Here is a 14,377-nt window from a genome sequence, read left to right as displayed (position 1 = left end):
TTCAAATCTTTCCGCTAAACGGACTAGAGCGCTGCGGTCTAAAGCGATTCATTGGAAGAGTGTTCGAGAGATAAATACGGCAAGTATCATGCTTTGTAGACCAGTGAAATAATAAAAACGCTTGCACTGCAAAAAACATCACCTCAAGCAAGCAATACTCGATGCGAGAGCCGACCGTTTGCTTGCGGACGCGCTCGGCGCTGACGCTCTCGATGGCAGCGCCACTATCGCCGTGTAAACTCGGCGGCGCTAAGAATCTGCAAGCTTTTCAAGCACGACGCACTAGCTTTTCTGAAGGTAGTGAAGGCGCCATTTTGTCTGTCCACTGCGTTGTTTATTTTTGGCACGGCGTGCGAGTGTTTTGTGGCGGGCGTTCCACCGCGTTCGAGTCTGGCGCGTTGGCCCTGCACGTCTCGCGATGCCGACCTGCTGTGCCCGCAGTTGCAAAAACAGGTACGAGAATGGAAAGAAGCTGTTTTTCCTTCCGCGAGGAAAAGAAAATGCCGTTCGGCGAGAATTGTGGCTACAGCGTATTGGTCGGACTGACTTGAACTCTGCGTCGTCGCGGCTTTGTGAGGTAGTACGGGTGATCTGCCTTATCTTTTTGCTTGTATTCGTGCATCCAGTGTTGCGGTACGTTCAAGCTTGAGTCTCGCGCATGGAGCGTGTATCCACGTCGATGGTAAATGTGCATGCCAGTTGCAACATGTGCCGTGTATACGCTGCCTATGGCTTCATCCCGGGACGATCACCGCGGAAGACCTGCGAAACGATCGCGCGTTCCACAGACGACACCGGCGTACCGTTCGCCGAGCGGCTGCCCGAGCTCGGCCGCGCACCTGCGAAACGAGCGCGCGTTCCACAGACGACACCGGCGTACCGTTCGCCGAGCGGCTGCCCGAGCGCGGCCGTGCGCCGCTTTCGCTTTCGCGTCCGTAGTTTCCTCCTGGACGCTGTAGGGGCGCAGCTGCAGCTGCTGAGAGAGGAGGCAGAGGCGAAGGGGTGCGGTTGGCGCTACTTTATTTTTTTTAGGGACTTTACGCGGCGTTAGCCCACTACGCCACGAAGCGGACATGGACACACGCACCACGATGGCAATAAATACCCAACATTAACGAAAGGCCGCGTTTCTAGCGCGTTTCTAACGCGTTTGTGCTAGCGCGTTACGGCCCGTGTAAGAAGCTGGTGTAAAGCCCCAACCAGACGTACGCGTTGTAACGCGTCCGCAGGCGCCGTGCGCCCGAGAGAGTTTGTGGTTGTGAAGAGGAAGAGGCGCTATTTTCTGCCTCTTCCTCTTCACAACCACAATCTCTCTCAGGCGCACGGCGCCTGCGGACGCGTTCCAACGCGTACGTCTGGTTGGGGCTTAAGACGCTGCGGCCTCTCCGCCTTACCTTCAACGCGTTTCGAACGCGCTGCCCAAAGCGGTGGCAAGTCAAGTTCAAGTCGAGGAGCGTTTATGAATACGGGGGGTATACTCTCTCAGCAGTCATGTGATGGCGTCGGCAAACGCGGTGCACGTTCCGGCATGTGTAAATGGCTGCGTAAGACGCTGTGGCCGCTCCCCCTTACTAGAGAGTACTGCACGTTTCTAACGCGTTTGTGCTAGCGTCCCCTTAAGCGGGAGATCCGATGATTCCCTCCGGAGCTTCGCCCACTCATCATCATTCACCCCGTGGATATGCTGTGAATTTTTTTCTTTTGTCGTATGCTTCAGCCCCGCCAGACACGGAGCTTCCAACCCTTGGCTCCTGCCAAAGTGACCGAAGCGACGCCTTGCATAGCCCAGGGGAAGGGGGGTTTGGGTAGATGTCACTTTATGGACTGCAGATGACGCGCTGTTAAATTGTTACTGTGCGCCCAAGTGATACGGACCCAGCCACTTGAACTATCGGAACTCAATGAACATAACATGCGATGGAATAAAAAGGGGCCCCCTCACTTTAGCAACTATATGCTGAGGGGGCCTGTAATAATACTGTGCAGACTATTATGACCGGCCCCCTGGTCGTAGTGAATGCCTAAAAATAAAGGTAATAAAACTCCTCTGATCTCACGCACTGTGTGAATCGATATTGTGCGAAGCATTTTGCAGGCACCTGTGACTATTTAGAATTGTTCGAGGTTCCCCAAAGTGAAGCAATGTGGAAGAACGTGTTTGTTTAAATTGAGTCGGTGTGTGGTGTGTGTGGTGTGTGTGTGGGTGTGTGTGGTTCACGAGCGTAAGTGTCTGCGACTACAGCAGCACGACGACGACCACGTTGAAGACGATCGTATGACTGTGATGGCATGATTTCTACGCCGACCGTTCGACGCCGATCTTACGACATGGCAATCGTTCGTTTCTACATGGGTAATGGACGAGCGAAAACGAGGGTAACGCAGAATGGGACATCATTAGCGATTTCGTGTTATGCAGTCGTGCGTGTACGTATCGTGGCTATGCCATGTAGTGCATGTAAAACAACGATGAAATTTGTACTCCGGCAAAGAAATGGTAAAGCATGATTAAATGGGCGATCATGAAGGTTCGTACAACTTTGCGCAATTTCTACGTAGCGTGCAACGAGGAAGAACTGGGGAAGGTTGGCGAGTCCCCGTGATAGTGCAATCTAACACGTCGCATCGGAGCGCGAGCTGTCACCAGAAAAGACATGGAAGTGGCACGCGGTGCGCGCGCGCCAAACATTTCAAGGAGCTGGATGTCTTTGGAACGAAAGAAGTATGCGTGGGAGGGGGGGCACTTGTGCCTTTTTTTATTTTCATCCCCCCCCCCCCCCTAATGGTTAGAGCACCGGGCTGCTGTGCTTGACGGCAGAAGTTCTATTCCACCATCAGTCATATATTATTTTCTTTTTATAAAGCGAGGCGAGGCAGCCTCCTACCAGCTACCTACCTTCTGCAAAGGGCCAAGAATGAAGCAAAGAATGGTTATCATTAATAAAATACTGAAAATTCTTTAAAACTAAGGATATTGAGCGATTGAGTAGTCGGGCCGGGAGAATACACAGTAATTGAAAGAGAACAAGAATATTGGTACACGCTCCGTTAAATGATTCGTAGATTGGAAGGTGAAGTACTCACGTATACCGCGCGCTACTTATGTCGGACCTGACCCAGTGCACTGTCGTGTAAGTTATCGCAGGAGGGACGAGATGATATTATTGCACGCAACCAATTCTTCCGATAAAGAGAAACACCAACCTCGTGTCAGCGAACATCGCTATTCACCGTGCCCGCCCGGAGTCCTGGCACTGTTCTTAGAACTTATACTCCTTTCTCGACCGACCGACAGCAGCTATCAATGTTACGTGAAACGCACTGTCAATATTTCACACGCTTCCGAAACCATGCAGGGATTTCAAAGTCGTTCCACAGCGACTTCTTCGTGAATTCCACAGTGACTGCTCAACATTCCAAGGTGTGGCTGCGTTGAACCAACAAAGACAAGCCAGCAAAACTCAGGACCGTATCTTTATAGTCCAATGTCGCCGTCTGTAAATGGTACAAAAAAAATTGTCGTTGTGGATCGTATAGTTCTAGTTTTCGATTGGCTGAAGCCGGTGCGCTCTTCGTTCACACTACTGACACTGCTCTCCATTAAATCGCATAATGATAAAATACCCACTCACATCAGAACTTTTTCTCGAGCTATTTGCTTCATACTTTGAGGCAGAGGTACTGCGCAAGAGCACGTAAAAGTGACGCATAAGATGACTGAACGAAGCCCTTCGTCGTGTAGTTTTATGCGTCACTTCCTGTCTTCGCGATATTGCGCATATTCGCCGCGAGTTCGAACTACAGGTGGCAGCGCCATCGCCGCGTTAATGTGGATAGCCGGTTGACGGCGCGCATTGAAATGTCCACGGCAGCGTTCCAAAGAGAATGAAGAGAAGATGGGCTGACGTGACATTCACCTGCGGCAGGCTGCACGCCAGGCTGATGTACCATGCCGCGGCCAGCATGAACTTTCCTCGCCTGCGGGCGTCGTGCACCCTCAGCGGGTGCAGCACGGCGAAGTACCGGTCCGCGCTGATGCACACCAGCACCATGGACGACAGGTACGGGCCGAACGCGCGAAGAACCTGCGTGGACAGAATGCCAAAGCGCACTGGCGCGTCTGCCGACGCCCCGCGCCTCCCCCGTGGCAGTTGAGGGGAGCATATTTATGGAGTATTCTGCGCTCACAACTGTAGGGGATTGATTGATTGATTGATTGATTGATTGATTGATTGATTGATTGATTGATTGATTGATTGATTGATTGATATACCACTGTGGAGTGTTACGAATTAATTTAGACCATATGAAGTTCATTAACGTGCGCCTAGACCTAACTACACGGGAGTTTTTGCATTCAGTTCCTATCAGAATGCGAATGCCGCTGGGAATGAAACTCACGGCCTCGTGAGACTACCGGTATCTAACACGCCCTCGTGATCTGTATCAAGACGGCATGTCCGCTGCAGGCGTGTGCGTCCGACTTGCTGCATTCACCGCTAGTATACTGACATTTAAAGATTGTCGGTGGCGCAGTTTCAATATATTCAGGGAAACAATGCATACGTAATGAGGTAAGATCTGCGACAGAACTAAAATACGCAACAGCGAAAGTTTCTCGTGAGCATGGTGAGATCCTGGGGGAATTCAGTGGCTGGTACTATTCGCTGCAATACGACACGGATGCAACTAACAATACATAAAAAGAAAAAAAACACGTGATACAACAGAACGAGTACGACATGACACAGTTCTGGGCCCGTATTCACAAAAAGCTCTTACGCTGGAATTGTCCATAAGAGAAAATTGCAGTCAATCCGGATACTGGACATATTATTCGGGAATGCGAATGGCCAATGGCAAAACAAAAGAAAAAAACTTATGGGCAAAAAGCTTTGGTAATTCGGCCCCTTCTCTTTATAAGTAAAATGGTGTGGTTTTCTTCAAGCCCTCTTCCGGAACGTTATAGTTTTTGAGTCCACTTAATTGAGTAGGTATTGCTCTTTAACAGAGAACTCGCTGTAACGGAAAATATCTGTTACAGGCTTCGTTCAACCATATAATAAATACAGCGTGCAACAATCTACCCACGTCACGTGTAGTTTGCTGACGAGAAAGTTCTTCAGCAGATAGATTGCGGCGCTGTTCGACATGGATTGCGCAAGTGGCAGTACAAAGCGGGTATCCCCACACCTGAGGTGTTGGCTCCCGGATAATGATGCTTTTCGCAAGCAGCAACAAGCGTGCCAGCTGACGGCAGCGTTTCTTCTTTCAGACCAGTCTATTGCTCCGACAACTATGAAAGCAATTTCAGCAAGAGCTGAAGCACATTCTATATAAAGTGTTTTTCCGACAATGAAGGTGATATGAAGAGCACATGTTCCTAAGACAAGGATCAGCTTACAATGAAACACCTGAGTGATCTTGCTTGAGAAAAATATTTCTCTTTTACTTTTTGCTCTATTGCCAGAAAACTCCTTAGGAACACCATGTTCACTTTTATTACTTGCCATAGCACATCAAGCGCCGATACTGTAGACTTCGCTGATGCCGGCTGAAACTACTAGCGTACAGCTTACAGTGATAGGTAATCTATATCATTTGAGAAAAAGCAGCAAGAACAGTTGAAAGTGTAACAGACGCAGGGACTAGTAAAAGGAAGTCTGATTTACTAATGTTATTCTGTTCGGTCACCTTGCAGCAGTAACATGCGGTTAATAGTACAAAAGATGAAGATAAACAAGAAACGTGTTAGTGCTTCTACACAACACATCATCATCATAGTCATCACCCTCATTATCATCATCACCACCACCTCGCCGTTATGATCGCTGCTACGGCACTCGTAACAGGGACCTTTTGTATACGTGCAACATCATTGGCGATCCCCCAGCACCGATGTATTTCAAGATCCCATTCTCAGATGTCTGAATGTTGCACAGAGCTGACAAAAGGTAAATGACAATGAAGACAAAATAAAATAAGCCCGTAACAGTGTATTGACGGGAACGCATTGGGGCAAACCCTATACGTCTTGGGCCTTTCAACGATGATTCCTGCTGGGTGCTTCGAATAAAGCGATTGCGATGACATCGAGGACCGAAATTGAAATAACATTATACTGTCCCATATGGTAACCGACAAAACGGCGGCACGGAGACACGCGACGAAACATAAATATTTCGTTTCACTTCATTAAAGATTTTTGAATTATGTTAATGACATACAAAATCTGTTTTCATAACGTTTCATTTTTGGCGAAGAAGAAGTAGTTTAATGATTTGAAAATGTAGAGAGGTCGGCCGGAAAATGGAACATCTGGCCTGCTACTCTACGTAAGGGAAGGGGAGGAGGGGAAGAAAGAGGCTCACAATGGGGGATGACAATGGGAGGAACAAGGTGAAAGGACACATTGCATAAATATCACTATCGTGAGTCCAGGCCCGTGTCGCCTAAGAAACGTGAAATAGCACGCGAATTCTATGTAATTCCTACGAGAGGAACCATTGCAGAGAAAAACACAAGACAAAAGACACAAGACGGCACGAGCTCAGTCATGTTCACGTGGTTTTTGTCACTCAAGCTTTTTTTTTTTTTTTGCTTTTTTTAAGCGGCTGCTGTTACATGCCAATCGCCCCAACATTAAGTTCTCCTTTATTCGTATCTTGAGATTTTGTTGTTAGACATGGCACCGATGCACTAACCTGCATGATCTTGCACATAGCGTTGCCCGCCACCCAGCGCACCGTGAGGCGCCAGGCTACCTCGAGAGGAATCATGACGAAGGTGACGATCAGGTCAGCCACTGCCAGGTGCATCATCATCAGCTTGATGCGAGACTTCCGCGCCCGTTTGCCAAGCAGACTCAAGAAGACAGGCACGTTTCCGGCTGCTGCGGCCACAAACAGCAGCACGTACACGATCACCTGAACCAGCGACTTGCGCGTGAACGTCAACTCTTCTGGAAGCGCCGGCGTTGCGCCACTAGCGTCCAACACCACCGTCGATGAAGTGTCATTGAGCACCGTATAAAGCGTCGGCGAGAGAAGCTCGTGCTTCGGAAGCCTGTCGATCAAAACCATCGTAATTGGCACTAGTTGACACGGCCAAAGCTGTCGACGTGGGAAACAGCGACAGTTTCATGTGCGAGAACGGTTTCTCCACCCAAACTCCACGTCAATTTGCTGCACATGGGGCAACTTTTCATCGTTCGGCTTTCCGGACCCATAGAGAGAACCAGCATAATTAAGCCGATAGCTCCAATCTGTAAATTCATTCTTCAATGTTCTAATAGCTTAGGCTGCCCATCGTTGCCATCTATGTCCTTTGTTTCTGAGAACTCTCCCTTTAATTCAAGGGAGGGAGTTTGCACTTATCGGTCAAGCACAAGAAAGTACTTCACACTTCGAAGCAGCTGTTGTGCTAATGTGAAGCAGCACCCGCCGTCGAAGTATTTTGACGTCGCCAGTAGGGCAGAAAAGAAAGAAAGTTTGGTTGCTAAAAATAATAGCCGCGTATTCACGCGGGCTTCAGTTCTTCTCCAGCGAGTTAAGTCACATTCATTCACTCACTGGGCGCACAATTCCAGCTATAGACTCCACATCGAAAGCAGACAGTCTAACTCCACAATTCCACTCGCGATCCTTTGCAAATGTGACATTCCATGGCGTATCACAGTGATTTCAGTGCCATCTTCGCGCATAGACATTTTCGCGTTTCGCTGAACTATCGCCACTTACTTTGAAACCTTGCCCGCCGTAGTAGTCTACGTCGATGGTTTCAATGATAAAGCTAAACCGAGCCAGAGAAACTTCCCAACGGCCGATAAACCCTACGCCGCTTCGCGCAATGCGCACCATGGAGCGGCAAATTAATCACCCGCTCCTCGGCGACAGACAGTCATCTTGCGCCGTCCTCTCCGCTACGAATGAGCGCAAAGCTACGAGCGCATTCTGCACCGCGCAGATCGCGCGCCGAGGAGACGGAGAAGTGGCGCAGCTGAAAGTCGATTGGGTACGTCGCGCTATGCGCGCAGCCAATACGAGCCCTGCGCGCTTCATTTCAAGCGGTCCGTTGCATCCTTCGGAAGTAGCGTTTACAACTGAAGACAAGGGAGCCTACGCATAGCACAAGACCGGTGCACTTCGATCCGTGACTGTCATGCTACCTTGTCCGACTGCCATATAATCTAATGGGGACGCTCCCCATGGCAAGCCGCGGTGATTTTGACGTCACCGCTTTCGTCATGCCAGGCTTGGCGATGGAAATTTTGGTCGAAGTAGCAGACGTCATCAAGCAGAGTGCGCAGGCCTGCTGACTAAAGGAATCATTTCGTGCGTTCATTGCTGTTATTACAGCGCCCACCGAATATTGAGCAGGAGAACAATTCAAGGTGCATAACTAAGACAAGGGTTGACGTTGACAAGGTTGACGAGGTTTTACTAGGTTTGACGTGGTTGACAATTGTTGTAGTAACAAAATTAAAGCGCTTGAAAAGACGAAGAATGCGGACGTAACACGAGCGCTCGTTGCGTCTCGCACGAGAGTTGTCCTTCTTCGTCCTCGTCTCTTCAAGCGCTCTAAATTCTTTATCATGCAGGATTATGCGCGCAAGAAATGTGACGGGAGTCTTTGAATATGATTGAATAGAGTTGAATCGAATCTTTATTTTCATGTGTTGTACGTGAAGGATGGTGGGAGTAAAAGCCTCACTGACGCAGCTTGGCCAGCTCGCAATATATTTATTTACTTTAAAGGTTGTTGCACGTGTACATGAGGGGCCATATTTTATAACAACCAATTTCCTTTTCCATTGTTTTCAACTTTCATCATTGGCTCGAACATCATTTGCACGCCGCCGCGCGCAAATCACTAGTATCGGCCTCTCAGTAAATCACATTATCACTAGTATCGGCCACTCGGCCCGCCACGTGATAAGAAAAATATTAAAATAAAATAAAAATAAAGTGGAACACAACGAAACCCACGATCAGCATTTCCTTAATGTGGTGCGAAGGAGCCGAAAAAAGAAGAACGCGGCCTGGTAGAGGAATCAATCATTAAGGACGCTGCGATGGACCAATCTCAATACCCTGCACATTTGTACCCAGCACTGAGACTGATGTGGTCCACTTTCCACTGACTTCATAAATGTACACTATATAGCGAACTGGTTTGCTTGTTATAGTGCAACTTCAAGGTTCTAAGTTCAAAGCGGAGGGAGGCATGCCACATGACTGATAAACAACGTTTTTGAGGCAGGTAATTAAGATACACTGAACAGTACTAGGGATGCCAACCGTCCCGAATTTAGCCGGACAATCCCCACTTTTGAGTAAATGTGCCATTTCCCGACTTGACCCAGTCGAGACGGCAAAGTGTCCCGACTTTTGTATTTTTAAAGCGAAGTTTCATATGACTAGGCCAAACCGCCTGTCCATAGAAAACTATCATCATCAGCATTGGCTCGAGCGTCGTCGTCTTCCTCCGCAGCTGGCTCGTTGGCGCGTGCTTGGCACGCGCTCGTGCCACTGCTCTCGCGTTCGTCGTCATCGTCGTCTTCGTCCACGCACAGCTGGCTGCATAGCTGCTCATTATTCCAGCGTAGAATTTCACTCTGTTTCACTTCTCTTCTGTCATCGTAATGGGGAGGCCGCGTTTACGGTGGTGTGAGCATTCATTTTCTTACGTAACGAACAGATTTAATTTTGAAGCAATTTAATTTCGAAGAATCGCAAGCGGCAATGGCAGGCGAATGCTGCTAACCACTCCGCTGAGCAAACTCGAGACATCGAACGCAAGCGACAACGGCGGACTGCGGGCATACCATCAGTGACGTCATCCTCTCCATCGCATCCGAATGTGTGTAACTTCATAATTGAGAAATACTTTAATGAAACCTCGGGATTCACCCAGTGATAAACACCGAGGCCGCACTGCCACAGACCCCGGTGAACGAGGCGCAGACGCCGGACTAAATTTCAAAGCCGACTTATCAGCTTCCGAAAATAATCCCCCGAAAGCAAGGACAATTAAGAGTGGGCCCTCTAGTGCGCCAGCGAACGCCGGTTGCTGTCCAAAGACCGAGTCAGAGCCCAGAGTTGTCAAAACACAACAAAATATATTCTTCACACAAGGCAGTTACACAGTCACACTTGCACACTTAGGCTAGACGCAACACAATACAAATCAGATGGGTATTAACAAACACAAGAAAATAATTAACGACAAGCACTAAGAGTCCAACACGTAAAGTACTAAATAAATAGGAACACTAAGTGTCCAATCGTATTCACCGTGTTGGTCTTGAAGTCAGACGATCTCGGCGTAACTCGAGCAAATCTCGAAGAAAGAACTTCTTCCGGAAATGCAGACGCTCGATGAACCCGTCGACTAGCTTGCCGGGGAATCCCCTTCTTCCGCAGACGCTCGGTCTTCACGTTACATCACTTCACCGGTGCGGACTGAACTCTCGAACTCCCTGAATTCCCTGAATTCCCGGATTTTCCTGGATTCCCGCTAAACGATTCTCGCACGGCGGTTATATAGCTTCCACAGGCGTTCTCGAACATTCTTATCGGTGTCGTGATCTCGTAGCATGGCCAAAGCTTGGGAAGCTTCTACTCTTTTCTCGTACCTTCGACCGCCACCATCGGACCATTCTCGAGGGGGGGGGTGATTCATCCTGTTGGTGTACGCTCACGCGGTAGCAATGGCTGTCGACTCGCCGGGTGAGAAGGTGTCTCGGCGCGCGCGTGTGCTCTCTCTCTCTCTCTGGTTAACGTCGCTCCGTCGAGTCTCTTCCAGACGTTTCGGCGCCGTTGTTAGCGTTGTTGCTTGAGGAGTATGCGCTCTCCCCCTCTGTTGAAGTTGCCGCGGGGCCGGAGTGTTCTTTCGCTGGCTTGCGCGACACTCGGCGCGCGCTTGGATTACGCGCTCTTTTGTGACACTGCCCCCCACTTTAAGAATATTATGCAATAATATTCAAGAAAACACAAAAGAAGCGCGCACAAGAGTCCGTAAGTCCATAAATCAGTCCACCACAAATCACACATCACTCGCGATACATTGAGACAAACACAAGTAACACAAGTACACTTGGATTACACAATAACACAGCGCTCGTGTAACTGTTACACTTGTACTACACAAAATTCATATCTCGCGTGACAAGGCAAACATTTGAAATATAACATGTGCAACAAGTATACAAAACTATGACAGGGTAGTTTACAGGACACAAACAAATACATAAACAAACACTCGGTGCACTCAACCAAAACCCTTTGCACCACGGATAATCGTCAACGGTTCTTAAATTTAAATTTTCTGTCCTTGGCTTTTCGATGGTAGTGTTTCGAATTGTGACTATGAGCCCCGGTCGGTTTAATTTCTGAATCGGGCGTGGAAGGGAGCTGGAAAGGCCTTGTCTGAGCCTTCGCTCGAGCTCGGAAGACAGCCGCCGCGTTGTTCTCGTCAGCTGCTGATGGATTTCCGCGAGCTTCTTCAATCGTCGAGGGTTCGATCTTCGACTCGTCTTCCAAAGGTTTCGGATCGTCTGGGGCGCGAACTCCCTCGATGTTCCCTAGAATTAGGTCGTACAGTGGGCTGTCCATACAAAGAGCAGTGATACTCCCACTGTAGTAGGGGGTCTCGACCTCAATCTTGGCTTCAGCAAGCTTCCTAGTCGTACCGTCGATCAAGAGAACTAAACGGCTTTCGCCTGTGAGCTCTTCGTCTTTGACCAAGTCCCTCCGCACGATCACTGTGCTGGTGCCGGAATCTCGTAACACCGTAATTTGTTTGCCTGCCATTCTTCCGGCAATTACAGGCATTCCCTTATCGGGAAATTCGGGGCGTTGGGTCATCACCGCATTAACGACTGGAATTCTTTTTCCGCCTCGGAGTTCTACATAGTCGTCGTTTATGTCTTCTTGATGTTTTGGCGGGGCATACACACAGGATGCTTGGGGAGTTTCCTTCACTCCATTGCGACATGAATCGGCTTTGTGAGCCGCTCGCCCACATTTAAAACATTAAACGTCATTGGGGCGCGTAAAATTGCTCCGACAGTTGCTAGCATGATGGCCCAGTCGGTTACAGAGATAGCACCTCGGGACAGGCTTCTGAGGGTTTTTCCTATCATCGGATGCCGGTTTCTTTGCGTCCCCTGGCTCCTCTTTTTTGATCTTGGAGAGATTGGTGCCTCCCTGTGCTTCCAAAAATTGGTCTGCCAATTCCAACATATCTTGAAGCGATTTAGCTTTCCTTTCTTTCAGATAGAGTGACAGGCTCGGGTGGCAACTGATGAGGAATTGCTCCTTGATCAGAAGCTCTCTAAGTGCACCGTACTCCTGTGCAGTCTCTGAAAGTTCGGTCCACCTATCAAAATAGTGGCTGAGCCGCGCGGCAAATTGCGTGGCAGTCTCGCCATCGGCGGGCTTTCCAGTCCTAAACTTATCTCGGAAGCCTTCTACGGTGAACCTAAATCTTTTCAGTAAAGCAGCTTTCACCCTTCCATCATTAGAGGCATCGGTTGGCGTCAGCCGACCGTACACACTAAGTGCTTCGCCACTCAAACACGTGCTCAACGCAGTGGCCCATTGATCCTCTGGCCAATTCTGGCTTTTAGCAACTGTCTCAAATCTATGCAAATAAGCATCCAGATCATCTTTTCTTTCATCGAATGCCACAAGCAGTTTGCTTGGGTTCAGACGGAAGCTAGTTTCTTCCCTTTCAGTGCTATCGACTCTTGCCTGGGCGGGAGGGTCTGTACGCTGCTGCAATCGAAGTCGTTCGAGTTCTAATTCATGCTGTCTCTGTCTTTCTCTCTCAGCTATTTCAGCTTCCCTTTCTTCTCTGATCTGTCGCCCCTTTGCTTCTCTTTCTTCTTTTCGCTCCATCGCCTCTCTATCTCGCTCCTTTGCTTCTCTTTCCTCTTTGGCCCTTTCGGCAGCTAGCCTTTCTCTCTCTCTTTCTAGAGCTTCTTTTTCCTTCTGGCTAACCCACTTCCGTAGTTCCGCTCCGGAAAGACCCATCTTCTCACCAAGGGCAACTAATTTCTCGAGATCCATAATGCCCTTCAAAAATCTAGCCGCGTGCAAAAACTATCTGCCTAGATTTCAACAATCGAACTGCTCTCTGCACACAAGTTAGCAAAGCGTGGTGCAACACTCAAAATCGTTTACAATAGCAATGTAAACGACCCTAGGCTCTTTCTCCCTACTATGGACACACAATTTGCACCAGAAAGGTCCTGTCGCGGACGCCAGAAATATTGTCACAGACCCCGGTGAACGAGGCGCAGACGCCGGACTAAATTCCAAAGCCGACTTATCAGCTTCCGAAAATAATCCCACGAAAGCAAGGACAATTAAGAGTGGGCCCTCTGGTGCGCCAGCGAACGCCGGTTGCTGTCCAAAGACCGAGTCAGAGCCCAGAGTTGTCAAAACACAACAAAATATATTCTTCACACAAGGCAGTTACACACTCACACTTGCACACTTAGGCTAGACGCAACACAATACAAATCAGATGGGTATTAACAAACACAAGAAAATAATTAACGACAAGCACTAAGAGTCCAACATGTAAAGTACTAAATAAATAGGAACACTAAGTGTCCAATCGTATTCACCGTGTTGGTCTTGAAGTCAGACGATCTCGGCGTAACTCGAGCAAATCTCGAAGAAAGAACTTCTTCCAGAAATGCAGACGCTCGATGAACCCGTCGACTAGCTTGCCGGGGAATCCCCTTTTTCCGCAGACGCTCGGTCTTCACGTTACATCACTTCACCGGTGCGGACTGAACTCTCGAACTCCCTGAATTCCCGGATTTTCCTGGATCCTAAACGATTCCTGGTTCCTAAACGATTCTCGCACGGCGGTTATATAGCTTCCACAGGCGTTCTCGAACATTCTTATCGGTGTCGTGATCTCGTAGCATGGCCAAAGCTTGGGAAGCTTCTACTCTTTTCTCGTACCTTCGACCGCCACCATCGGAGCATTCTCGAGGGGGGGGTGGGTGATGACTCATCCTGTTGGTGTACGCTCACGCGGTAGTAATGGTTGTCGACTCGCCGGGTGAGAAGATGTCTCGGCGCGCGCGTGTGCTCTCTCTCTCTCTCTCTGGTTAACGTCGCTCCGTCGAGTCTCTTCCAGACGTTTCGGCGCCGTTGTTAGCGTTGTTGCTTGAGGCGTATGCGCTCTCCCCCTCTGTTGAAGTTGCCGCGGGGCCGGCGTGTTCTTTCGCTGGCTTGCGCGACACTCGGCGCGCGCTTGGATTACGCGCTCTTTTGTGACACGCACGTTTCAGCGTCGCTGGTTAACCATCTTCACGGAGTGGAAGGGCTGACGAACTCTTTTTTTTTCTATTTGA

The 14,377-nt window shown here is 49.1% G+C and overlaps 2 protein-coding genes across 2 annotated transcripts in view; one reads left to right on the top strand and one right to left on the bottom strand.

Annotated features, from left to right (window-relative positions):
- LOC119440776 (adipokinetic hormone/corazonin-related peptide receptor variant I) overlaps positions 1-7,861 on the bottom strand; it is a 38,041-nt gene extending 30,180 nt beyond the window's left edge. The window contains exons 1-2 of the mRNA XM_037705655.2: positions 6,705-7,861; positions 3,918-4,085 (exon numbers count right to left, since the gene is read on the bottom strand). Coding sequence (XP_037561583.1) covers positions 3,918-4,085; positions 6,705-7,082 — 546 coding nt within the window. The 5' untranslated portion in view covers positions 7,083-7,861. The remainder of the gene's footprint in view (positions 1-3,917; positions 4,086-6,704) is intronic.
- The window catches only part of LOC119443012 (techylectin-5A), a 73,216-nt gene that overhangs the window by 5,724 nt on the left and 53,115 nt on the right, over positions 1-14,377 (top strand). The window lies entirely within an intron of this gene.

This window comes from Dermacentor silvarum, chromosome 2 (genome assembly GCF_013339745.2).
Source record: "Dermacentor silvarum isolate Dsil-2018 chromosome 2, BIME_Dsil_1.4, whole genome shotgun sequence".
In the NCBI taxonomy this organism is placed as follows: Eukaryota; Metazoa; Arthropoda; class Arachnida; order Ixodida; family Ixodidae; genus Dermacentor; species Dermacentor silvarum.
Note: the sequence above shows the minus strand (reverse complement) of the source record. Positions and strands in the feature narration are given on the sequence as shown.